The 26942-nt window shown below is 43.5% G+C and overlaps 1 protein-coding gene across 4 annotated transcripts in view; it reads left to right on the top strand.

Moving 5' to 3' along the window:
* The window catches only part of MYOF (myoferlin), a 152958-nt gene that overhangs the window by 94747 nt on the left and 31269 nt on the right, over positions 1 to 26942 (top strand). For all 4 annotated transcript variants that reach the window (XM_047073186.1, XM_047073184.1, XM_047073188.1 and 1 more), the window contains 15 exons: positions 220 to 412; positions 1557 to 1712; positions 4136 to 4267; positions 6523 to 6686; positions 8948 to 9062; positions 10554 to 10659; positions 12111 to 12256; positions 14461 to 14634; positions 15534 to 15642; positions 16884 to 16961; positions 20145 to 20326; positions 20420 to 20578; positions 20703 to 20801; positions 21768 to 21929; positions 23827 to 23992. In XM_047073186.1, the coding sequence (XP_046929142.1) occupies positions 220 to 412; positions 1557 to 1712; positions 4136 to 4267; positions 6523 to 6686; positions 8948 to 9062; positions 10554 to 10659; positions 12111 to 12256; positions 14461 to 14634; positions 15534 to 15642; positions 16884 to 16961; positions 20145 to 20326; positions 20420 to 20578; positions 20703 to 20801; positions 21768 to 21929; positions 23827 to 23992 (2141 nt within the window). The remainder of the gene's footprint in view (positions 1 to 219; positions 413 to 1556; positions 1713 to 4135; positions 4268 to 6522; positions 6687 to 8947; positions 9063 to 10553; positions 10660 to 12110; positions 12257 to 14460; positions 14635 to 15533; positions 15643 to 16883; positions 16962 to 20144; positions 20327 to 20419; positions 20579 to 20702; positions 20802 to 21767; positions 21930 to 23826; positions 23993 to 26942) is intronic.

Below are 26942 nucleotides of genomic sequence, written 5' to 3'. Positions count from 1 at the left end.
ATTTTAATCCCCCTGCATTCCTCGTGAGAGTAAGGAGGGTTTGTGTGACAGGTCTGCTCTGCCAATGCCACATACACTCAACTTCAGCTTAAACCTGGTCATGCTTATGAGTCAGGAAACTGGTGTGGCTTGCAAGATGGAAATCAAACATAAATGACTTTGACAGTTCTGAGGCCTGAAAAGCTATTCTACAGATTATCTGTTTCTTTTCTTTTTTAGGTACACGTTGCCTCTCATGGAAGGAAAAGCTAATGTCACAATTCTTGACACTCAGATCCGAAAGTTGCGGTCCCGATCTCTCTCCCAGATACACGAGGCAGCTGTGAGGATGAGGTCTGAGGCCACAGAGGTGAAGTCCACGCTGGCGGAAATTGAGGACTGGCTTGATAAACTGCTGCAGCTGACTGAAGAGGTAGGACTTTTAAACTACACAAAGGTCACTTGATATGGAAGAGGGATTCTGTGGAGGGGCACCAAGGATAGAGAAGGTGGTAAGAGAATGTAGTATATTATCTTGGATATTGAGCAAATCTGACAGAGGTGAGACCAAGAAGTTACTGGGCTGGGATAGTAATGGGTAATGGGGTGAATATCACTGAAGTGAGAACAGAAGAATTTTGAGTTGGTGGTTCTGGAAAGATCTTCAAAGTGGACAGATCAGAGAGTATGTCAAGTAGAGGGAGAAAGTAGCAAATCTATGTAGCACAGAGGATTGAAGTGCCACCTTTTCTTGGGACCGGGAAGACCTGGTTTTGAATCTTGGATCTACTGTATGTAACCTTGGGCAACCTCTCTAAGCCTCAGTTTCCCATATATAAAATGGGATAATTGTAGTACTCACTTCATAGCATTGTATTTAGATGATGAGTATGAAGGGCTTAGCATGGTGTAGGGCACATCGCGGTGCTGGGTAAATATTGGCTGCCGTTAACCTCTGTGTACTGGAAAAACGAGAGTATAAGACCCTTCCTATTGACCTTCAGAGATTCGGGTGGGCGGGGATCATAATATATTTGTGGATAAAAATACATTTGAAAAAACATGCGATTATAAGTAATTTTTATTTTCTACTTTTTATGCTTTGGTACTTTCAAAGTTCCCTATGGTGACAACTTATATCATCTTTATAATCAGAAAAAAAGGGGATTTAAAAGACTAAATTAATATTTCAGATTTGGCAAATATTGGATTGAGGTGGAGATACTTGGTCAGTGTCCAGTGAAATATATGAAACCAATAACCCTTGACTACTGATGGCAAGAAAAGAGGGGGTATTTCCTAATCTACCTCTCAGAGCTGTGTAGGTCAGACTTTTGGCAGGTGAAGCCACCGCCCCCACCCTGCCTCACTCTATTCCCTTTGGACCAGCCACAGCCTGCCTCCCCGCCCTACAGACTCTGTGGTCCCAGAAGATGTGCGACTCAGGAATTCAGACAGAGCCCTAATCACAGAGTTTCTAAGGGGAGCCCTGAGGAGCCAGCCTGCAGGGTCTCCAGTCCCTCTGTGTTTAGACTAACTCCAGTTTTGCATACTTTTCCATCCACCCATGTGACCAGCCACAGAACAGTATGCCTGACATTATCATCTGGATGATCCGGGGAGAGAAAAGACTGGCCTATGCACGCATTCCTGCACATCAGGTTTTATACTCCACCAGTGGTGAGAATGCATCTGGGAAATACTGTGGGAAAACCCAGACCATCTTGCTGAAGGTATGGCTTCAACACCGCGTCATGTGAAATACATGCAAACCCCACATTCCCAAGAAGGGGCTGCTTTATTTTCTGACCGTTGAAGGACTACTAGGGCAATCATGATCAATTCCTATCCCTTCTGGCATCTTCCCCTGGAGTGATAATTCCCAGAGAGTAGTCTGATGCCTGGCCTCACAGAAATATAAGTGGATTCTCATATCCGTTCGTACATTCAACCTGATGGAATAAGTTGTTTGGTTGAAGTACATGAAGAGAATCAGGCCTCACATAGATATGTAATTGGAAAAGGGAGGAGTATTTTAATATCTTTTTCAGATAATTGTGGATACATATCTTTGATACAACACCAGACTCAAGTAGTAGCTTCTAAACGGCTATTTGCAGTATGGAATTGAAACTGTATCAATGACCTTTTCATTCTCTGCTACATTGAAATCCATTGGTTTTTCTTGTACTTTGAATGGTTCTTTTATCCATCCCTGATTTTGTAACATTTAGCATTGATCATTTAGAAAATATTAGTTCATGAAGTTATGCAGATTTTCCTAATGTTGACACATTTTATCTTACGACATTGGAAAAAATCACATTTATTAATATTACTCATCAGGAAAGTCTTTATGTATCAGGATGCTATGAAGTTCACCATGACAGCTACAAGTTTTAAAAAATTCTTACTTGTTTTTACTTGGAAGACTGACTTCTATCATTGGCTATAGAATACAGTCAGTCATCCTCCTTGAAGTGACAGGTTCACTTGGTTTATGTTCAAAAAAACGTCTGCCCCACACCTAAGTCTGAGTGGCCGTTTTTGTCTGTCAATCACTGTTTCTTTTTTTTTAAAAAAAATTTTTTTTTTCAACGTTTATTTATTTTTGGGACAGAGAGACAGAGCATGAACGGGGGAGGGGCAGAGAGAGAGGGAGACGCAGAATCGGAAACAGGCTCCAGGCTCTGAGCCATCAGCCCAGAGCCCGACGCGGGGCTCGAACCCACGGACCGCGAGATCGTGACCTGGCTGAAGTCGGGCGCTTAACCGACTGCGCCACCCAGGCGCCCCGTCAATCACTGTTTCAAGTAAAAAAGGTTTCCATTAAAAAACAAAAAGGGGTCATCTTGGTAGCTCAGTCATTTGGGCATCCAGCTTCGGCTCAGGTCATGATCTCATGGTGCATGGGTTCAAGCCCTGCATGGGGCTTTCAGCTCTCAGCACAGAGTCCAATTTGGATCTTCTGCCTCCCTCTCTCTTTGCCCCTCCCCCTCTGCTCTCTCACTCTCTTGCTCTCTCTCCCTCTCTGTCTCAAAAATAAACATTTTTTAAAAAGGCTAATTCAGATGAGCACTGGGTGTTGTATGGAAACCAATTTGACAATAAATTTCATATCAAAAAAATCAAATAAATTTTTTAAAATAATAAATAAATAATAAAAAAATAAAAGGGCTAATTCAGAGGTGCCTGGGTGGCCCAGTCAGTTAAGCGTCTGACTTCAGCTCAGGTCATGATCTCACGGTCTGTGAGTTCAAGCCTTGTGTTAGGCTCTGCACTGACAGCTCAGACAGCCTGGAGTCTGCTTCAGATTCTGTGTCTCCCTCTCTCTCTGCCCCTCCCCTGCTCGCGCTCTCTCTTTCTCTCTTTCAAAAATAAATTAACATTAAAAAAATTAAAAAGTAAATTTAAAAAGGCTAATTCAGTTCACATTTCAAACAACTGCATAAGAGATTTTTCGCAAGCTATACAGTAATATGCAGCAGAAATAATTTGTGTATACTTTCCATTTCATCACACAAAATATTTTAAAAACGTACTCAAGGGGGCGCTTGGCTGGCTCAGTCAGTAGAGCATGTGACTCGATCTCAGGGTCATAAGTTCAAGCCCCAGCTTGGGCATGGAGCTTACTTAAAAAAAAAAAAAAAAAGTTAAAAGAAAAAGATATACTCAAGGATCGTGATTTGATAAGATTAGTAACTTTTACTGATTTATTTAAAACTGGCATTTCTTTTCTTTACTGCGAGTGAGGAAGAAAACTATCACCACAGGTTCAGTTTGGTGTTACTGCCCCAGTTCCTGCTGCAGTGCCCAGAGTCTTATCCACCACTGCTGTTGTGCCCTCAGTGCCCATGCCAGTACAGCAGAAAATGACAAGTAACACGTTAGTATTATTAGGAAAATAGTTTCACTCCGTGAACCTCCTGAGAAGGTCTCAAGGACACACAGGGGTCTAGGGATTACATTTTGACAACCACCGCTTTTGTTGTTATCACAATCTCTGCTGTAGGGTCATTTGGAAACATTTTAACTAAACTGACTTAAAAGTAGGCTGGGGAGAACAGGAGAATAGTGATTGGATGTTCAGTCTGTTTGTGGCTTGAACTTAACGTCACCGCGTGTGCTACAGCCAGTGTTATTGTGCATCTCACAGTATCCGCGGGAAAACAACCACGGACCCAAGGTGCCTGTGCAGCTGCGGGTGAACATCTGGCTGGGCCTGAGTGCCGTTGAGAAGAAGTTCAACAGCTTCGCAGAAGGAACATTCACCGTCTTTGCTGAAATGGTACATTTCATGACATGACTATCTTTTCTTTCTGTGGGGGAGTCCTTTTACATGTCCTCCTTAGAGAAAACACTCACAGATCAAAAACAGCCACAGGCATCAGCACTACCTAGAATCCCATCTGAGGGACCTTTCTCTGGGGGAATAGGGAAAGATTGGCTACACTGGGACGGACCCACCAGAGTGATTCATACACAGACAACCCAGGAATGAGGACACTGGGCAGGTGCAGACCTTGAGAGGTGTGCTTGGGGAGTGGGGGTCTTTGCACCACAGAAGACTCATTCCTCACATAGGGAAACCTCTCTAAGTGATGGTAAAACTGGGTATCCTGTTGACCATGCGGACTGCCAGGGCCACCCGGGAGATTCTGATTCTATAACTGAGTTAGGGATGAGCACCAGCAGTGATTCCAGGGTGGGTGGATATGAGACCTCAGTGGACCACTTTGAGAAACAGTGAGATACATAGGAAACACACAGAGCCCTTACAGAGCAGGCTCGGAAGTGCCACTGGAGATCAATAGAGGGTGTGCTGCATCAACAGGGCACATGCAGGAGACGCTTGCTCCAACATTCATGTAGGGTTTCTTGGCATCGGCCTGTCTCCAGCTCTGAGGCTGGAGCTCAGCTGGGAGAAGCTAGCTAGCACTGAGCAAGGATCAACCAGTCCAGGGCTCCGTTTCGCCCTTTCTAGATCTTTCAGACTAGATAGCTCAGACTCTAGTTTCAACTCACATTAAAGAGGTGATCCACACATCTTAGTTGCGTGACTAGTTTCCTTAGATTCTCACAACCTGTGAGTACCAGTAGGGGCACGTTAACGACAATAATGGACATTTCAACTGGTTCTTGCCCTCCTGTGCTAAAACCACACCTCTGTTCTCTACAGAATCCACCATCACCCTGCATCCCCTACCAGATTTCTGGAGGTCTCTGAGGTGCTTCACATGTGTTAACAGTCTTGCCAAATTCCTTGCCTGGATTTTATTCTAGCCATGCTTGCCTCCAAGCAGAAGTAGTGGGAACACCTTGCTCCTCCATTCTGTGTCCTTGTCACTTAGAAACCAGAGAAGCCATGTGCATGCCCCCAAGTCTCACAGCCCCTTGTAACAATAGCTTCTTCAGCTACTTCCTGAAGCTTATCTCCTTTCAAGGCTCAGAGCCCATATCTGAGACAGGTACTACTGTGGTTGCTTGAACCTAATTTCCCCATCAAGCCTCTATTCAGACTTGTTCCTTCCTTCTTCAACCTCAGTCAAATTTCCCTGTCACTTGCAAATCATCTTTGCAGTGGGCTCATCAGCAGAAAAATGGAAATTTCAGCTTGCACCCCAACAGGGACACTCACCACTGGCAAATCACAACCTTTTTGATGGTTGACAGAGTGAAGAGCAGACCTTTGTAGATTTATAAGTTCCAACTTAGAAAGAAATGCCCTGTAAACCAAAGTCTGTCATTGCCACTGAACCTGGGCTTCCAGAAAGATCTTGATCTTCATCCCCACTATATTCCAGAGGGGATGAAGGCACAGAACTTTTAGGCTCCATAAAGGCTGGGCCCTTAAAGGACCTTCATATGTCAGACAGGTTCTTTGTAGAGTGCCTAGGAAATGTACCATCAATTATAATGTTGATTCTGTGGGGAAATGGGCCCTAAGTTCTAGACAGTAGACTGTTTGCAAGTAAACTCTTAGAAGCCTGCACATTCATAAATTGATGACTTTTGTGGGTATTTTAAAAATTAGGTTGACTAAAGAGACTCTTAAATACAGAGAACAATCTGAAGGTTGATGGGAGGTGGAGGGAGAGGGGAAATTGGGTGATGGGCATTGAGGAGGGCACCTGTTGGGATGAGCACTGGGTGTTGTATGTAAGCCAATTTGACAATAAATTATATTTAAATTTTTTTTAATTACAATAAAAATTAGGTTCAGAGAACCATTTGGAGCCATTCAGTATAATAATGGAAACAACTAGTGTGATATACCACTGTTCACAATCATTTGCACATTTGAGCAATTCTATGAGAATTGGTAGTATTATCCCCAATTAACAGATGGGAACACTGAGTCTTAAAAAGATGAGTGATTTGCCCAAAATTACATAATCAGTAGCAGCTCGAGTTAGGTCCCTACCTTCTAGGTATAAAGGTTTTTCACTTTCTATCATTGTTTAGCTTAAATGGGCTTAAACATTTAGAGGCGGGCTTTATTTCTTGCTCTCTGATGGTGTTTCTCTAATTTGTTTTTAACAGTATGAAAATCAGGCTCTTATGTTTGGAAAATGGGGCACTTCTGGATTAGTCGGTCGTCATAAATTTTCGGATGTCACAGGAAAAATAAAACTCAAGAGGGAATTCTTTTTACCTCCAAAAGGCTGGGAATGGGAAGGAGACTGGATAGTTGATCCTGAAAGAAGGTAAGTTTTTCCACTTTCTAAGAAAACAGGGATGACAATGAAGCCTTTCCCTAGAAAGTGCTAAATGAATCTTCTCCATCATCATTCTTGGAAATATTTATGTAACACTCACTCAACACAAGTCCATAGAAACTTGAAATATGTCATTGGTGCCCCATAATAAAACAAGAAAATACAAAAAGCACCTAGTGCTAACATTTGTTGAGAACTTATTATGTGTGAATGTGTCAAGCAGTGTACTAAGCACCAGTGTGCTAATCACTTTGTTGAATCTGAACTACAGCTCTACAAGGTAGGTAGTGTCAGAAATTATGAAGGGTCTGAGATTTTTAACAAGCAAACAAGGTCACCTGCTATACTTCCATGGATGCTGGAAGGAGATTCAGGACTCCTGGGTCAGAGACAAAGGACTTCACAGCCAGCCCCAATAGCTGTACCAGAATTAACATTTGCTCTAGTCACTCTGTGGGAATAGGGAGTCAGTTCCCACAGAGTGACAAGGAGATGGTCAGATGGTACTTAAACATGAAGTGGTTTGTGTAACAGGAGAGGAAACTGAGCTTAGGGAACTAGAATCAATTGGTTAGCAAGCCCGCTGGCCCTTTGCTCCAGAGAGAGAGACACTCTCTCTGTCTTCCAAGATTATTCCTCATATAAACATCCTTAACTGTGCAGAAACACAAGAACTCATAGAGAATTATCTCCCAACAAATAATAGCATTATCTCCACTTCACAAGTGAGGAAACTGAGAACTACAGAAATTAAATAACTTACCCAAACACACATAGGTTGTGAGTGGTACCAGTCCAGCCTGGGCACCAAAACCAGCACTCAACTATTTTTCTGGAATGTCTGTAAGAAACAGTAGAGACTATGCTTTAAATGGGTGAATTGTATCGCAAAAGCTTGTTAAAATGAAAGAAACAGTAGAGGGGAGGCAAGCATGTGTCCCCGGGAGTTTGGGTTTCTGCAAGTTGCCAACACCCTTGGAACCAGAGCTCCCCTTCCCCACCTCATCACAGCATACTTGACTTTGGAGGAAACGAGCTTGTGAAGCTGGATCTTAAGGCCTCAAGCTGGAGTTCTTCCTCTCTGTCCACATTTGTTTCCTGTGATCACAGGCATTGGGGAAGGAAGCCAATGAGCATGCTGGGTCTGGTCTGGTCTGTCAAGACCGGATGATTCCACATGATTGCTTTTAACCCACAACAGCTTGCTTTGGATGGGGTTGGGGTTGCTGGTGAGGAGAAGCGAAATGGGATCTGAATTGGACAGAAGGAAGAAAGGTTAGTGAGGACAGGGAAAGGCAGAGGCATTGTGTTTGGAAAAGTAGAAGGGTCAAAGCATGTCAGGGGTTGACGGGACCTCAGAGGCGGCAGCCAGGTCTTCTGTTCTCCTTCTCGGGGGCCCAGAGAAATGACGGGATGAGCTCAATTTATACAAAGAGTTGGGACTACTTGCTTTCTGATTTCTTTCCAGTGCTTAATTCTAGGGGAGGATGCAGCAGGGAAAAGATGTAGGGCCACGGTGAAAGAAAAAGAAACCTCACTTGAGTGGGTACCTGGCAGAACACTCCAGTCAAAGTTGGAGCCTCCATACTTTCCATTATGGGTTGTCAAAATAGTTCCAACTCCAAGAGGAAAATTGGCCTGGCAGAGAGTCAGTATGGATTTCTTAAGTACCTAAATGGAGTCCGGAGTCTTAAATGACCTGGTTTGGCTGTCGACCTAGGAACTATCCAGAAAATGTAAACTCCTCCCTTCAGTTTGTGTTACGTAGACCGTGCAAGCCATGAGTAAAAATTTCCACACTTGGCCTCATGAGACTGTCTCCCCTCAATTTTTTAAAATAGGGGGAATGAGGGTGGACAACATCCTATTCTTTTGAACTGTTAGCCAGGAGTTTTGCTAGGGGAAAAAAAAAAAAAAAAGCTGAACGGTCCTGAACTGAAACAAAAATATGGAGCATAAGATCTCTATAAGGAGCTGCCCACAGAACTGTTTTCCCAGTCCCCACCCTAATTACTGAGAAGGAGCAGGCCTGCTAACTGGAGGAGTGCTCTATAATTTAGGTCTCCTTGTTCCCGCAGACCCCTTCTTCAAAGGAATGTCAGAAGCTATTAGCAGGAAGAGGAGTTTGGAGTGGAGAACCCAAGGGGTAGAGTGAGGAGGGAACCTGTGTAGATGTTTCCCGACCATCGGGCCGAGCTCGGGGTGGTTGGCTTCCATTGCTCCTTTGGTAACCCGAGCCTCACCCGCAGCTTGTTGACTGAGGCGGACGCAGGTCACACGGAGTTCACGGATGAAGTGTACCAGAATGAGAGTCGCTACCCCGGGGGCGAGTGGAAGGCAGCCGAGGACACCTACACCGATGCGGTGAGCGGGCTGCTCCCCAGAGAGAGCCTCAACCCTAGCTCTTTGGAACCACGACCCGTGAACCCGCCGACCATGAGGCGCGGCCTCCCCCCTCTTCTGCTCTGTCCCGTGTTCTGAACAGCCTTACCTTAACTTTAAGCCACACAAGTGCACCTATAAATTATTTTCTCTGGAGAAGTCACTGGGCCTGTTTAGATGTTGGTACAAGGTAAAATTTGAGTTGCGCAATAAATAAATATTTATCATTTAACTCGTTTTAAGAAGCACAAGTGGAATGTGTATGTCTCTAAAATATTCAAACAGCATAAAATGAAATGAAAAGTAATTCTCCCAGATTTATATTCCACCCCCACCCCGCCCCGTGGTAACTACTGAAAACATGTTTCTGTTCTTGCTCAACTATATAACTTTTTCCTTCCTCTCTCTCTCTCTCTCTGTCTCTCTCTCTCTGTCTCTCTCTCACACACACCTAAATAGAATTGTGTTGTGTGCACAGTTCAACAACTTGTATTTTCCATATGACAGTGTATCGTGGACATCTTTTGATATCAGTACATGTAGAACTGTGAACTTTTTTAAAAAAATGCCTGCAGAGTGTTTTATTATATGCACCCTCTCTAATTTATTTAAATGATCCTCTCCTTGTAGACATTTTTTTTTCTAGTCTTAGGTTTTTTTAAGCAATGCAGCAGTAAATGTTTTTATACGTACATTTTTATTCACTTGTGAAAATTTATCTCCAGGAAAGATCCCTGGATTGGTTTGGTCAGATTTCAGTACATCTGCAATTTTGATAAGTATTGCCAAACAGGTTTCAAATAGGTTGTATAAGTTTGCATGTCCAGCAACAGCTTCTTAGAGGGCTGTTTTCCTAAACTGCCACAGCCTTGTCACTGCATGATCAGTGGTACCCTGATGTCATCTCCATTTTCTCACTCTTAATTTAAAGTGAGGCTGGGTAATTTTCCATGTGTTTATGGACCACCTTTACTTCTGTTCTTAGGAACTTTTTTTTCATAACTGTCGGTTTTGCAGTCAGTACTTAAGTGAGTATTTAACCTAAACCTTGCTTAATCTTACACGATTAGCATCTAGAACCTCCAGTGACATTCCCTTGTACTTAAAAACATGTTTTTTTTCCACACTTTTTCCATCTCTGATGGTTTCTTTCCTACTAGCTCCTCATAAAGACAGTTGTACCATTTCATAATTTTAAGCTGAACACAGGAAATTGCTGATATTTGACCATTTTTGATGGTCAAAGCAATTCCCATGGTTCAACCCAACATACCCCCTAACAGTGGAAATAGAAGGTATTCTAAAAAAACTGATTTCGTGTAGCAGTTGTGCATAGAGATTAAAGATTCTTCTGAGTGTAGCATCTAAGTTAGCACGTGAATACCATTGTTAAATGTGAGGTACCATCTCACTTTTGCTTCTTATTGGACCCTATGACTTACTTGTCTTCATATTTTCATTTTTGTTTTAAAGAACGGTGATAAAGCAGCATCGCCCAGCGAGCTGACATGCCCTCCAGGTTGGGAATGGGAAGATGACGCATGGGTATATGACATAAATCGAGCAGTGGATGAGAAAGGTAACATTTTAGATCTGTTACACGCCGGGCTGTCTGCGGCAAGGCCCTGCTTAACCAGAGTAAAGTTTCCTTGGCAGGGAGGAGTCTTACTTCTGTTGGTTTGTGACAATCAGGTCTTGGATATTAGCCGTGACTCTTCAGATGCAAAATCTGAAGGACAAGCAAGTGCTTGGACAGGTGTGTGTGGGGGCATCAAGAGTGAAAAATACAAGATCACAGGGGGCCAGGTGGCTGCACGTTGAGATGCTGGAGATCCAGGGCGAGAATTTGGGAGGGAAGTGGAATTTGGACTTTCCTTTCTCTTTTCTAATCACACCCATAGCTTCCCTGGGAACATCACACTCAGGACCCTGTAGCTCAGGAAGAAAGACTGTAAAATGCCTTAAAAGTCAACCTATTCAGCAATAATGCAGATTGTTGTGGTTGTTGTTTTTTTTTTTTTTTAAGGAAGGTTGACATACAATAATGTAGATTATTGACATAGATTCTGTTAATGGTGTTTATCCTTTTCTTTTTTTTTTTATTTTTTTTAAATTTTTTTTTTTCAACGTTTATTTATTTTTGGGACAGAGAGAGACAGAGCATGAACGGGGGAGGGGCAGAGAGAGAGGGAGACACAGAATCGGAAACAGGCTCCAGGCTCCGAGCCATCAGCCCAGAGCCTGACGCGGGGCTCGAACTCCCGGACCGCGAGATCGTGACCTGGCTGAAGTCGGACGCTTAACCGACTGCGCCACCCAGGCGCCCCGATCCTTTTCAATGAATAGTAAAGTAAAGTTAAATGACTATAATATTTGGAAATATCAAAAGAGAAAATCTGATTTTTTTTCCCTTATGAAAGAAAAAAACAACCACAATACAGAAGGGTTCAACTAGATAATAAATTTCTTACTGATCTTGATGCACACGCCAGGCCTTATAATAATAGCTAGCACTGAGCACAAACATAGTCCTAGTTATTTGCATGTATTATTTTGATGAACTCTGTTTTAAAAAGGTATTCTTTACCGTTATTGCTGGGGAAACTAGGCCATAGGCAGGTTTACTAACCAGCAAGGATGTTTTTTAGTGAACATCCGGTGGTGGTGATGCTGGGATTTAAACCCTGGCTGTGCAGCTACACAGACGACACCCTTCAGCACTGTCCCCATCTGCCTCTTGCGCTGTGCTTTATTCGTAGATGCACTAAATTACCATGAGTGATTGGAGGGAGAAAGGGGAAGGAGAACCTCGTGGGCGCAAAGGAAGCAGTTTGAAGAGGGATCCAAGGGGACAGAGCTGTATTCAGTTTGGCTGAACTGCAGCAAAGTGAAAGGGGCAGTGGCATTCCTTGTCACCACAGAGAATGTTGATGGGGGAGCAGAGAGATTGACTGGATGTTTTCTGGAAGTTTATCTAGCAATCTGGCAAATGCATCTCTTTGGGATAACCGTTTGCAAACTCTGTTCCAGGCTGGGAGTATGGAATTACCATTCCTCCTGATAATAAGCCCAAATCCTGGGTTGCAGCAGAGAAAATGTATCATACTCATAGACGGCGAAGGCTGGTCCGAAAACGCAAGAAAGATTTAACACAAAGCGCTTCAAGTACTGCAAGGGTAAGAGTTACCATGGAGGAAGCTACGTCCGGGGAGTCGGGGCCGGGGGGGGGGGCGGTGCACACAGAATTCCAGTGACTCTGCTTTTTCTACAGAAACCATTCGCCAATCAAGGGCCTAATGCCTGCTCAAAGAAGTTTGCAAAATGTGCCCCCCACCCCAACCAGCAACAACACATTACCTGCGAGCTTGTTAGAAACGCCTCACTCCAGACTTACTGATTTAAGAATCAGGGGTGTGGCCCAGCAGTCTGTGCTTCAGCATGTCTTTCAGGTGACCCAGAAGTAGGCTGAATAATGAGAACCACTCTAGAGGTAGCAATAGAAATTATTTTGGTGGCATAAGAAAGTAGTGGCAATAGTTCAGCCCTTGGAATAAGATACACGAGGACTCAAATCCTGGCTTTATTTCCTTTCTCATCTGCAAAATGGGTATAATACCATGCTTTTAATTAGGGTAGTATAAGGCTTACGTGGAATAATAGTAAGTGAAATGGAATAATACTGCTCATAATAATAAGTGGAATGTGTTATGTGCCTTCTCTAATGCTGGGTACTGAATACGCATTATCTGTAATCCCCGAGATACACATTTATCCTCATTTTTTAGATAATGCTCACAGAGGTTAAATGGACTCTAGGCCACATGTCTAAAATGACTGAGCCAGCCGTGTTTGAACGCAGGCAAGGCTGTTCCACAAAGTGCCTGACTCATAGTAAGTGCAATGAAATTACTTTTTATTAGACAGGGAGCTCCTTGGACACAAAGAGGGAAGCCGTCTACTTTGTATCCTTGCCAGCTCAGAAACTAGTTCCTAACAAGTAATGGAGGAGAATGAATAAACTGATAAACGAATACCTCTTATTCAACTACCTGTATTCTGATGGGGTGAGAAGTTCCTAGAGGCACTTGGCTCCCTCCTGCCTGCCACAGGAGAGCACCAAGAGGGGGTGGGAAGAAGACTAGAAACTTGGTCCGGTCCTACCAAAAAGCATTGTTGAGACTTTGATCCTGTTCCCTAACCTCCTCACTCTTGGCTACCTGAAATATTTCAGTGCCACTGTGAATACTACTAGAGCAGTGATTACAAGATTGTGCTTGACCTGCAATTATGTTTATTCAAAATTGAAAAACGAATCTCTACAATGGTTATAGCCTCCATAGAGCTCTTATTTCTGAGATCATAAATAGGATTCAGTATTATTTTGCATTTATTAAATCTAGTAATACTTTTAAGGTATTTACAGAAAATGTCCACCAGTAAAGGTCAGCCACACGAAGGCACGGACCCTGTCTTGTCTTGTCCTTCACTGCCTCCTTGGCGCTTAACACAATCTCTGTCACACAGTAGACACGCATATTTGTTGAACTGCATACAACATTGAACACTGAGGGCATTTTTTTTTTAATTTTTTTTTAACATTTATTTATTTTTGAGACAGGGAGAGACAGCATGAACGGGGGAGGGTCAGAGAGAGAGGGAGACACAGAATCTGAAACAGGCTCCAGGCTCCGAGCTGTCAGCACAGAGCCCGACGCGGGGCTCAAACTCACGGACCGCAAGATCATGACCCGAGCCGAAGTCGGATGCTTAACCAACTGAGCCACCCAGGCGCCCCGAACACTGAGGGCATTTATGTAAAAACCGTTTTGAAGATGAAAAGTACTATACTCATAAGTTATTAGTTATTACGGAAGTAATATATCTGATCTATCAGTTATGCCGGCTATCAGCTTAGATGAGACATTTAAATCCTAGGGACCGTGGTGTCACTTTTTCCTATATAAAGTGGAGATAATAATGTTTTATAAACCGTATCACAATTGCAATGTCTTATGAGCTAATGAAAATGACAATATAGAAAGCAAGTTAAGAAAGAATCCATTTTCCTTAACCCTCCCCAAATCTGAATAAGGTGCCTCTCCTGCAATGTCTCATTCCATTGCAATTGCTTGCAATTGCTTGGAACACTGTGTTCCCACAGTCCCACGTGTTCCCACAGTCCATCAGCTCTGCAAGGACAGACAGCGTGTCTACTTCTTTCTTTGTTGTATCACTGGCTCGTAGCATAGGGCTCGGAACAGAGTAGATTTTCAATGCGTATTTGTTGATTGACCACATAATCTGCCTTATCAATTAAGGGATATTATTATTGTTATTATTATGATTATCATTAGCATTCAAAGTTTTACTTCTGTTCTAGGCCATGGAAGAATATGAAGACCGGGAGGGCTGGGAATATGCTTCTTTAATTGGCTGGAAATTTCACTGGAAACAGCGTAGTTCGGATACCTTTCGCCGTAGACGCTGGAGAAGAAAAATGGCTCCTTCAGAAACACATGGTGCAGCTGCCATCTTTAAACTTGAAGGTGCCCTCGTAAGTAATAAATACTCAAAGCTCAAAAATTTTGGTGTAGAGAAAATAGATGAGTGTTGGATACACCTGGGACTCCATGGAGACCCCTCCAGTACTGCAGGACTGCAGATAATTTGGGAGAAAGCTGCACATCCTAGATGCTCAGTAACTCTTGTTGAATGAATAGACCATTAATATAGGAAAGATTCTAAGAAGTTCTACTGCAGACACACCTGTTTAATGTTGTTTCATCAGGCATTTTCCAAATACATCTGTTCCAAAACCCTGGTCGCAGGTGACATCTGTTAACATTCCTGGGCACAGGTTCCTTGGATTATACCTTGGAAACTACAAATGTTCAACAAATCAAGAGTGTTAAATATACCGATGTGAGGGGGAGGAAAACAGAAGGATGGCTCACGGAATTAGAGAATAATTTATATGGACTCACAGTAATGAAGGGAGGGAGGGAAAAAGCAGAATGGTGGAAGGAAGGAATAAGAAAATGGCAGTGGTCCATCTAAAACAACATGGTGGTCGGGAGCCATTTCCAAACACAGCCTGTTTTTATATTTTTGCACACTGACCCTGCTGTGTGCTTCCACTGCTTATTCTTGTCTTCCTCCCACCTTTTTAATCCCCTTATTTATCCTTTATGCCTTTCCTTTTTAAAATTTTCAGCATCCGGGTTTGGTAAGGCTGACCTTGAGGCAGAAAGACTGGCTTCAACTTCATGCTCTGTTGCTTTCCAGCTAAGTGACCTTGGGCAAGTCACTTGCTGTGCTGGGCTTCATTCGTCTTTAAAAATGGAGTGATCGGATGAAAAGAGTCTATTTTGAAAGGCACCATTCCAGATTTTTGTAATTCTTGCCTCTTTGTTTGTCATGAGGCACCATTCATGGACTTTTCTGCCTCTTTAGGGTGCGGACACTACTGAGGAAGGAGATGAAAAGAGCACAGAAAAGCAGAAGTACAGTGCCACCACCGTGTTTGGGGCAAACACTCCCATTGTTTCTTGTAACTTTGACAGTAAGTTTTAAACATGAATTTGTGCCTTCCACTGCTATGACTTATCTCTAGAAAACTCTTTGCATCACCAAACATGATTAAAATGTCTTCATGCAAGTGTGACTTCCATTGCCATCACCTGATGAGAGGATTTTTTAAAATATAGTTTTAAAAATTGTATTTGGGGTGGAGGGTTGTCAAATCATCGACTTTGACAGAGTCTGTACTGATTCTATCTGTTAAGCTCCCCCAAAAGATTATTTTAATTAGAAAAAGAGGTTCAAAAAGTTAAGTAAAGGTTGGCTCTGATGATAATCTTTAGGCATTCTGGGATGAGGCAGACCTGCTGTGTAATAATAATAATAATAATAGCAAATGCTTATCTAGGGCTTAGCATGTGCCAGGCACTGTGCATATATTAATTCGTTTAATCCTTGTAACATCCCGAGGAAGTAGGTGTTATTATTGTCCTCGTTGTAGACATGCAGAAGGATTAAATAAGTTGCCCCAAATCTTACAGCTTGGAAACACTATAGACAAGATAGTCTGACTCCCAGATCCGTGCACCGAATCACAGTGCCCTACTCTCTCTCTCAGATCACGTGTGTGGGAGGTGGGAGGGTATACACATTAACACAATAAGGATAAAGAGTATAAAGATTTTGAGCTATCAAAGCAGCTTTTAGCAGATAACTGTCTCCTAGATCTGGGGCTGAAATAGTATAGAAAGCCCTATTTCTATAACTCCTGGAAACCAAGTTTCATTTTAAAGGTCTGTGATGACAAGCAGTAGCCTAAATCCAGGTATTCTACAATAGGAGTAATGTTCTCCTGAGTGATAACACTTGCATTGAGCTTATTATAGTATTTTTTAAATGTGTATTTTTAAGAGAGAGAGAGACAGAGTGCGAGCAGAGGAGGGGAAGAGAGAAAGAGAGAGCGAGAGAGAGAATCTGAAGCAGGTTTCAGGGTCTGACCTGTCTGCACAGAGCCCGACGTGAGGCTCAAACTCACAAATTGTGAGACCATGACCTGAGCCGAAGTCAGATGCTTAACCGACTGAGCCACCCGGGTGCCCCAAGCTTACTGTAGTATTTTTAAAGTTGGTTTTGTTTTTATAGGAAACAGAACTACTTTGGGAGCACGTGTCATCAGCAGTCTATGTGTTCTTTACTGTGGAGAAGTAGATCTGAAATATGTATTATCTCCAAATATTCCAGTGTTCTGTTTCTTGTAAGTAACCTCCATCCTGTTCTTTTCAGGAGTCTACATTTACCATCTGCGCTGCTATATCTATCAAGCCAGAAACCTCATGGCTCTAGACAAGGATAGTTTTTCAGGTAAAGACACAAAAGTCTCCATCGTGCATGTTGTTACATAGCAGGCTAGCTTGTGGATGCTTTTAGTGATTTCTCAGAGAACAACTAAAGGGCTTTCCATATTGAGATTAGTTCGATTTGTGTGAAGTAAACTGCTCAGTCATTAAACAATCACTGAGTATGTCGAGCACTCCTGCTGGGTGTTGGAGATACACAGAAGAGATGTGGTCTTTTAATACTAATAATCATTAACTGATCAGGTAATAAAAAGCCCCAAGAAGAAAAGCAGTTTCTGCTCTCTGCTTATACACACAGCTATATATACATATACCCTGGGCTCTTGGGCTGATTAGGAAGTTAAGATCCTTTATATATTTTTTGTAGCTCTCTCAAGTTGACAGATCACAAGTTCACGCGTTTGCCTACAACACCAGGCTTGAGGTCATTGGGAGTCCGTTTCGACCTCTCCAAAGCCTGTTCCCCCAATTCCCAGCAGCACCATAAAGCGTGAGACCCGGCTGGTTTTGTGTCCTTTGGACTGGATCTAAGGGGAAAGCTGTAGGCAGGGCTGAGGAAAAGGTTGGTGGGAGTTTTTGCTGTAGCTGGTGGGATCATGAATAGTTCAGGGGCCATCTGGGCTACTTGGGGCAGATTTCTCCTTCAGGACTTGAACGGAGCAGAGCCTCTATGGAAACAGCTCTTAAAGCAGTTGCCTGACACTCTGGCACGCTCACATCAGTTGTGAGGTGTGTTCCAAGCACTAATGTAACCAACATTTGTGAGTGGTTTCCTTTTCTGACAAATGAGAGGAGATTCAAAGCTATCTCTATACTACGGATCTCCAAATGGGGTTTGAAGACATTTTTGAATATTCACCACCAGAGGGCACTCAGTCATTGAAAGTTGAAGTTAGAATCTTCTCCAAATTCTTGACTGAAGTTGCCTAAAACTCAAGCACATTCTTTGCAGTTGGAGACATAAGATATATGATCGGAGCAGAAGCAAAGAGCCCCATTCATGTGATACCGCAATGCTAAAAATGAAGCAGCATTTTCGATGATACAACACTTTCAGGTTAGATATTAGGCTATTGCTCAAATAGATCAGCTCCCAGGCAATTGCAAAAGTTTTGGTGAAGTTAGTTAGCATGGAGGAGAAACAGATTCCTTCTTTTTTTCCTTATCTTTTTTCAGCTTTGTTGAGGTATAAATTACAAAGTTGCACACTTAAAGTATACAAAGTGATGATTTGATATACAACTACGTGATGGAAGGGTTCCCACAATTGCATTAACACATCTGTCACCTCACGTAGTTACACTTGTGTGTGTAACAGAACACTTAAGTTCTCCTCGCCTAGCAAGTGTCACTTATACAATACACTGTTGTCAACTGTAGTCCTCATGTTACACATTAGGTCCTCAGGCCTTCTTCGCCTTATAACTGCAATTTGTACCCTTCTACTAGCCTCTCCCCATTTCACCCCCCTCCCCCCCACACATACCCCCCAGCCCCTGGCAAGCACGATTCCACTCATGTTTCTATTAATTTGATTTTTGAAGGGGTGTGGGGGAACTTCTACATGTAAGTGATACCATGCAGTATTTGTCTCTCTCGGTCTGGCTTATTTCACTTAGCATAATGCCCTCCCGGTTCCTCCATGTTGTTACAAATGACAAGATCTCTTTCTTTTTAAAGGCTGAATTATATATAGATAGTACACACATACACACCACATTTGCTTCATTCATTCATCCATCAGTGGACACATAGGTGGTTTCCATACCACAGCTATTGTGAATAATGCTGCGGTGAACATGAGAGTGCAGAGATCTCTTTGAGATCATTATTGCATTTGCTTTGAATATATATGCAGAAGTGGGATTGCTGGATCAGGCGATAACTCTATTTTTAATTTCTTGGGGAACTCCCATACTGCTTCACACAGTGGCTCCACCAGTCTGCATGTTCACCAACAGTGCACGAGGGTTCCCTTTTCTCCACATCTTCACCAACGCTTGTTATCTCCTGTCTTTTTGATAATGAGACATCCTAACAGGATAGAGAGGTTACTTAATATCTCACTGTGGTTTTGATTTACATTTCCCTGATGATGAATGATGTCGAGCACCTTTTATTGTACCTGTTGGCCACCTATATGTCTTCTTCGGAGAAATGTCTATTCAGGTCCTTTGCCCATTTTTTAATTGGGTCATTTGGGCTGTTTGCTCTTTTGTATGAGTTCCTTGCAAATTTTGGATATTAACTCCTTATCATATATGTGGTTCACAAATGTCTTTTTCCCATTCCATGGGTTTTCATTCAGTTTATTGTTTCCTTTGCTGTGCAGAAGCTTTTTAGTTTGATATAGTCCCACTTATTTATTTTTGCTTCCGTTGCCTTTGTTTTTGGTGTCAAAGCCAGAAAAAAAAATCACTGCCAACACTAATATCAGGGAGCTTACCCCTTACACATTCTTCTAGGAGTTTTATGGTTTCAGGTCCTATATTCAAGTATTTAGTCTATTTTGAGTTGACTTCTGTGTATGGTATAAAACAGGGCTCCAGCTTGATTCTTCTGCATGTGGCTATCCAGTTTTCCCGGCATCATTTATCAAAGAGACTATCCTTTCTTCATTGTGCATTCTTGGCACCTATATTGAAAATTAGTTGCTCACATATGCATGCATTTATTTCTGAGTTCTCTATTCTGTTCTGTTGATTCATGTGTCTGTTTCTATGCTACTACCATACCATTTTGATTACTATAGTTTTGTAATATAATTTGAAACCAGCAAGTGTGATGCCTCCAGCTCTGTTCTTTTTCATGATTGCTTTGGCAATCTACCTCCCAGGTGGTGGTGAGGGTCTGTGATCAGTGCACCTGGAGGAAGAACATGCAATTGAAACGAGAGGTCCTGAGGAGCTGGACTTTAGCCATGGCCTCACTGTTACTCTCTTCTTCTGTTTTAGTTCTTATTTTTATTATTTTTGTTTATTTATTTTTTGTTTTGAGAGAGAGAATGTGAGCAGGAGAGGGGCCAACGGGGAGGGAGAGAGAGAATCTTAAGCAGGCTCCACGCCCAGCACGGAGCCCGACACAAGGCTCAATCTCATGAATCATGAGATCATGACCTTAGCCACAATCAGAAGTCAGACGCTTAGCCAACTGAGCCACCAGGCGCCCCTCTCTTCTTCTGTTTTAGATCCATATGCTCATGTCTCCTTCCTCCATCGAAGCAAAACCACTGAGATCATCCACTCAACTCTGAATCCCACATGGGACCAAACGATTATATTTGATGAAATTGAAATCTATGGGGAGCCCCAGACAGTCCTACAGAACCCACCCAAAGTTGTCATTGAACTTTTTGACAATGACCAAGTGGTAGGTAATTTAGAATTTCTAAGATGGCTTGGGGAATAATGGAAGTTTATAGGGATATTTGTTGGGGAATTTAAGGATTGTTTGTTTCTCTAGGGCAAAGATGAATTTTTAGGACGAAGCTTGTGCTCCCCTCTGGTAAAGCTAAACTCAGAAATGGATATCACGCCCAAACTTCTCTGGCACCCCTTAATGAATGGAGACAAAGCCTGTGGGGACGTCCTTGTAACCGCAGAACTGATTCTGAGGCACAAGGTACTTACTGAGTTCTCACTTACATATTCTTTCATAGCAACTGCTTAAAATACTTGTTAACAACCCGCGACACCATTCCCTTGAACTAAAGAGAGGCACTGACATTTCCATGTTTGTTTTACAGGATGGCTCCAACCTTCCCATCCTTCCCTCACAAAGGGCGCCAAATCTATACATGGTTCCCCAGGGGATCAGACCTGTGGTCCAGCTCACTGCCATTGAGGTATGCAGCTCCCTAAGTTTTATGGATCAAATCAAATGACATAGCGACAGAACTGGAATCCTTCACCTGGGAAATGAAATCTCGTCACCTGTTCTCTTGCTGTGTCCAACTTCCTAAAGCATTTGTCCAAAAATCTGAAATATTCATGGACATAGAAGGCTTGTTGAAACAAGAAGAACAGGTCGATCCCGGCCTTACTGAGGGAATTTGGGGTTCTCATTTACTAGGATCCAGGAGATTTCTCAGTTTCCCGTGTCCACTGGAGAGCTGGGAGAGGGAAGGCAGACAAAGAGCAGTGTGTGTGTGTGTGTGTGTGTGTGTGTGTGTGTATGTGCACGCTCGCGCGCACAGAGAGCAGGAGACTCAAGAGGGGACTCAAGGTGGAGAGAGGCATGGGAGTAACAGGAAATGCTGACATGCCAGACAATCAGGGCAGACACAGGCTGATGGAGCTAACAGGTAGCTTGATGGACAGGTCTGGTCCATTCTCAAGGTCTCTTCCTTGATGTTACCTTGAGATTTCCATCCTCAAGCTGTCTTGGTAAGAGTTTCCAGAGACCAAACAGATGGCTTTAAACAACAGCTATCTTTTTTGAATGCTTACATGTCAGATGCTGTGTTAAGAAGTTTACACTTGATCCTCGGAATGACCCTGTGATAGATAATGCTGTCAGTCCTGTTTGCAGATGAGACATAGAGAGGTTACTAACTTGCCTGGGTTCACAGCCAGGATTTGATTCCTGCACTCTTCACTGCTCTGCTTTTTAGCAGCTCAGGCAGAGGAAAAGGGGCAAAACCACTTTCTCTGCATGACCTACAGGCTTTCCAGAGTAAGAGTCTCAGAGATTTTAGGCAAATCTGCACCAGTCAACCTTAAAGAATTTCTCAGTTATTAAGGAAGAATGTTTCCTTCGAATATTATTTTTAATATACTGGGTTTTCTATCTCTTTATATTGTTTTCTTAGATTCTGGCTTGGGGCTTAAGAAATATGAAGAACTACCAGATGGCTTCTATCACATCCCCCAGCCTCATTGTGGAGTGTGGAGGGGAAAGGGTAGAATCAGTGGTGATCAAAAACCTTAAGAAGACACCCAACTTCCCAAGTTCTGTTCTCTTCATGAAAGTGGTACAGTATCAAGATTGAAATAGTCCATGTGTGTTGAGTACCTGAGTTTTATCCGAAATATGGAGATATATATGTATGTATATATATATATATATATATATATATATATATAATCACACACACACACACACAAAGTTTATATATTTCCAAACTCTGACAGCAAATAGAAAAACCTTGCCTTGGATTCACCTTGCCAGTGACTTTTGTCCCTTAGACTCTCACACCATAGTGATGATTTCTTGAAGCTTTAGACATCCCCAGTGATACAGAAATATTTATGAGAATACGTATTTCTAGAATAAACTTTTCATCTGCTCAGCTACCAGGTTCAGGCTTTGGGTCAGTTCCCTGAGGGCAGAATACTAATAACCCTCAGTCCTGCCCTTGCAAGTGTGTATGGACTGGAAGCCTCCAGACAGGCACTGGCTGGCTGGGGAAGGGCAGGTGCGGAGCCCATTTGGGGCAGTGAGGCCATGCCCTAACAGCCCGTGACTGCGCCCCTCCTCCAGGTGCTTCTGGAAGGCACCCACCTTGCTCCACGGGTTGTTAGGAATATGGGACAGTGTCAGATCCGGTTCACGGTTCTCCATCATAGGACCCCATAGGAGCAAGAAGAGGTCACCCAGTCCTCCTGCTTTTAAAGCAGTTAAATCCTTATCCTACTGTACTATATCAAAGAGATAAAATCAAGGCATTTCCTTGCCTTTGGAGTAGAAAGCCCAGGACCTTCACATTCCTTTTCTCTCCCTAGTCATTTGGTGTCGCTAGCACACCATTCTCAAACTCTAGGGTCCTGTGATTTAACGTGGGCTTTTACAGATGAAGAAACTGAGGCCTAGAGAGGGGGACACCTTATTCAGGTCCTGCAAGTGAGTGTCAGGCCACACCTTCTGTGCGGCAGTGGGTATGTGGAGAGGCGACAGCAGCAGCCCTGGGTGCCGGCTGCCTTCATACTCCCTGCCTTTTGTCTTTGCTCTCACCCTGCAAGACAGGCATTTTTCAGTCCTTAAACACCCACTGTAGCGGAAACCCAGAAGATAAGTAATTTACACCAGGGACATAGCTGGCAAGTAGGCGGCCAGAGTTTGGACTTAGGTTCCTCCGGCTGCAAAGCCCATCCTCCTCCCCCCTGCAATGTGCAGATGGAGTGCCACCTGGGTGCTGCAAACCCGATTCCAATCGGGAAGTGATCGCCCCAGGCCACTCCACCCACCCTTGCCTGCTCCCCAGCCCCTCCCCCACCCCCCACGTTCTAGTCTGAATCTAATCTCAGTCAGCAGGAGAAAAGCCACTCAGTCAACCCCAACTTCGATTCCTTTGCAAGGCCAGAGATGGAAATGTATCTGAACCACATACCAGGCAGACCCCAAGACCAGCCCATGATTCCCTAATCAGGCAATGTCATCGAGGCCACCAAATTCCACACAGAAGAACAGGAGGAGTCGAGGAAAAATGAGCATTCCATTCGGACACCGAACTTCCAAGACTAAAAGATTCCCAAGCCACAGTTATTTCCCTTGGAGATTCAGTTTGATCTCAGTTACTTTTAAATGCTGAGTCTGCATCCTGTGACTGGGCACTGAGACCCTATTCTAAGCAGTTCACACACATCAATTAAACAACCCTCCTATTACTGAGGAGATAACTGGGGCTTTGAAAAGTTGCCTGAGGCCAAGCGACTCCTAGTAGCAGAGCCAGGATTTGACCCCAGGCAGCCTGGCTCAGCTCCCGTCCTGAAGCACTATGCTGTTTGCCTAGCACATAAAATTCCTGAACTAAGTACTGTGAGTCCCCAGGGCTATACCAATCAGGCAAAAAGTCTGGGTTGGTCCCTTTGGGAGAATTTACTGGGAAGTTCTGCTACAGAGAAGTGACGCCTACCTCTGTGAATCCCCAGTTCTTGCCCAAGGAAGAATTGTACATGCCTCCGCTGGTGATCAAGGTCATTGACCACAGGCAGTTTGGGCGGAAGCCTGTCGTTGGGCAGTGCACCATCGACCGCCTGGACCGCTTTCGCTGCGACCCTTATGCGGGAAAGGAGGATCTTGTGCCACAGCTAAAAGGTAAAATTCACATCTATAAAGGGATATCCCTTTGGGTTTTTCATGTGAGATTTGATTAAATCTTCACAGACCTCCTCAAGATAAAAAATATTCATGCAGATGAAGAACTCATTTGATATCCAGTGGGCTATGTAACTTTCCCAAGGTGCTATAGTTAGTAGGTGGTAAAGTTAGATTTGAATTCCCACCTTGTTTGGGTGGGGGGGCGGCATCCAGCGCCCAAACTGTTACCTTCTGAAGTAACCTATCCCTGGCTGAACATAAGCTGTCTCTTCGGGAGATGTTAAGTGCTTCATAATGTTTTCATGTAGTCAAGCAGAGAAGACAAACAAGGAAATGAGTAGTTGCAGTCAGTGTGATAAATGCTTTGAGCAAGAAATACAGCGGTCCCCTCCTGAGCAGTGAAGCGGGGGGAGGATTTTCATTTCGAATTGCTTTCTGTCTGTCGTCCTCATGAGCGCATCCCGTTATCGCAATGTCATTGGAAAGATACTATTTCATTGTTATATCCGCGGAGGAAAAGCTGGGGACTTGTCTGCCGTAGGTCACATGATTCGTAGGTAAATGATAGTGGGGCATGGTGCCGACCTTAGGGCTCCAAATAAATAACAGCGAATGAATAGCATTTTGCTATTGCCCATTCAATAATGACTTGTTTTTAGCTTACTGTGTGCCAGGGTCCGTGTTAGGGGCTGGGGAGTGGGTCAGCATAGTGAACAAAGTTCCAGGGCCCCTGGCTTCATGAGATTAGATGCCGTGGGGAACTATCACACATTCATTCAGCTGATCGTCGGTGCCCCAAGACTGAAACAGATGTCTTCTGTTTAAGCAGCTGTCCTGCTAACCAGTTCTATTTAATCTTCCAGAAGGTTTGGTATTGATTTGACAGAGCATCTGAAACTCATCTGTTTCAGCATCCTATAGCCCTGATTCAGAGAAGAGGCTAAAATAAAATCCACAATCACACGTGGGCAAAAATAAACCTACATGAGTTTATCCAGAAATTTCCCATGCCAAGCATTTTGTGTGGAATTGATAGTACCTAAAATAGCAACATATTTTATAGCAACAAGGATTACTATAACTGCAGCATTGTTTAATTTGGGGTTACTCAATGGAGAGAAACCATTGTCCTAGCGTTGCCCCTGCTGCTTTCATGAGACAAAGTTCTTTGATCCAAATACGTGAAATCACAAATTCTGCAATCTTTCTCTGGCCTCTGAGTGTGGACTTGTTGGTGTCTATGGGGCGGGGGGGGGCGGGGGGGGGGGCAGGGGAGGCGGGTAGGATGGGGCTCAGGCAGAGGTCTCCGGGTTAGTGACTCTGTAATTAATGTGAAATATGGTCAAGGTTTCAGAGAACTCTTCAAAAAGGAAAATCCGTAAGGAGTATGGGGTGGGCAAAGCATAATGTTCCCAAGACTAGAATCTGGTACTTTCTTAAAACCAAAAATAGAGTAAGAGTTGAGGAATGTAATTGGCTGGCCTAGTGTCAGAAGCATACAGAATAGCTTTCCTCCTGTCCTTGAGGCTTTGTTTACGTGAGGCTGGTAAAGCAGAGAACTGCTAAGAAGGAGCTTGCATACAGTTGTGTTCCCGCACACCTACCCAACTGGCTGTCACGTCCTGTGTTGTAGCTGGCAGAAGTTTTGGGGGGAGCCTGTTTTGGAAATGTAGAGACTGCTGGTAGGGATGGGGGTGCTGCGTGGATATAGAATGAGCTGGCACAGCAAGTGGAGTATCGCAGATGTTCAGTAAATGTCACTCTCCCTGTCTCCCCAGTGTCCCCCTAATCCTTTCCCATTTCATTGAGCATTTACTCTGCCCTGGGCGCTGGCGTGTTAAGACACAAGCTCTGGGGTCAGACAGCCCTAGGTCATCTACTTCCACTTCCTACTGGCTGTTTAACCTGAAGCGAGTAACTTGGATTCTCTTAGCCTCAATTCGTGTTTTAATCTTTATAATGGGGATAATGGTGCATATTCTACAGGATTATTGAGGGATTAAATGAGATAAAGTACGTAAAAGGCTTAGTCCACTCCCTGGCACGTGGTATGTACCTAAAATATGTGTCTTCCCTCCCCTGCTTTTGGTCCTACACGGGTGGGTTAAACAGAAAGTTCTTTTGGCTTTGCAGTTTGTTCTGTCTGGGTGCTGGCCTCCCACTGAATGTCTGACTGCCCAATGCCGTCTTCCATAAAGGGTAGACATACTCCTCACCCACACCCGTGCCCTAGGCTGAGGCTTCATTGGAAGCAAACCTGGTGAGCCCAGGGGCTACCCCTGAGCCCTTGCACTAATCCCAAAATCCAGAGCCACAAATACAGTTGATCCTTGAACAACGCAGGGGTTAGGAGCACTGACCTTCATGCAGTCAGAAATCCATGTACAACTTTGACTCCCCTAAAGCTTAACTACTAATAGCCTCATGTTGACCAGAAGCCTTAAATACCAATAACATAAACAGTCCATTAACACATTTTTTGTATGTTGTATATTTTATACACTGTATTCTTACAATAAAGTAAGCTAGAGAAAAGAAGACATTAGGAAAATCATAAGGGGTGCCTGGGTGGCTCAGTCGGTGAAGCTTCTGACTTCAGCTCAGGTCGTGATCTCGCAGTTGTGAGTTCAAGCCCCGTGTCGGGCTCTGTGCTGACAGCTCAGAGCCTGGAACCTGCTTCACATTCTGTGTCTCCCTCTCTCTCTCTCTGCCCTTCCCCCACTCATGTTCTGTCTCTCTCTCAAAAAATAAACATTAAAAATTAAAAAAAAATACCATCATAAGGAAAATAAAATATATTTACAGTACCATAGTGCATTAAAAAAATTCCACACATAAGTGGACCTGCACAGTTCAAACCCGTGTTGTTCCGGGTCAGCCGTATTCTGGGAATTGCATAAAACCAGGGTGACGCCTCTTCCCTGTGCTCCCACCGTGGGAACCGGAG

This window comes from Lynx rufus, unplaced genomic scaffold, assembly GCF_022079265.1.
Source record: "Lynx rufus isolate CCGP_SWC_20201006 ecotype Redwood Valley unplaced genomic scaffold, mLynRuf1.p SCAF_11, whole genome shotgun sequence".
NCBI lineage: Eukaryota > Metazoa > Chordata > Mammalia > Carnivora > Felidae > Lynx > Lynx rufus.
This window is presented reverse-complemented; position numbering and strand designations above follow the sequence as displayed.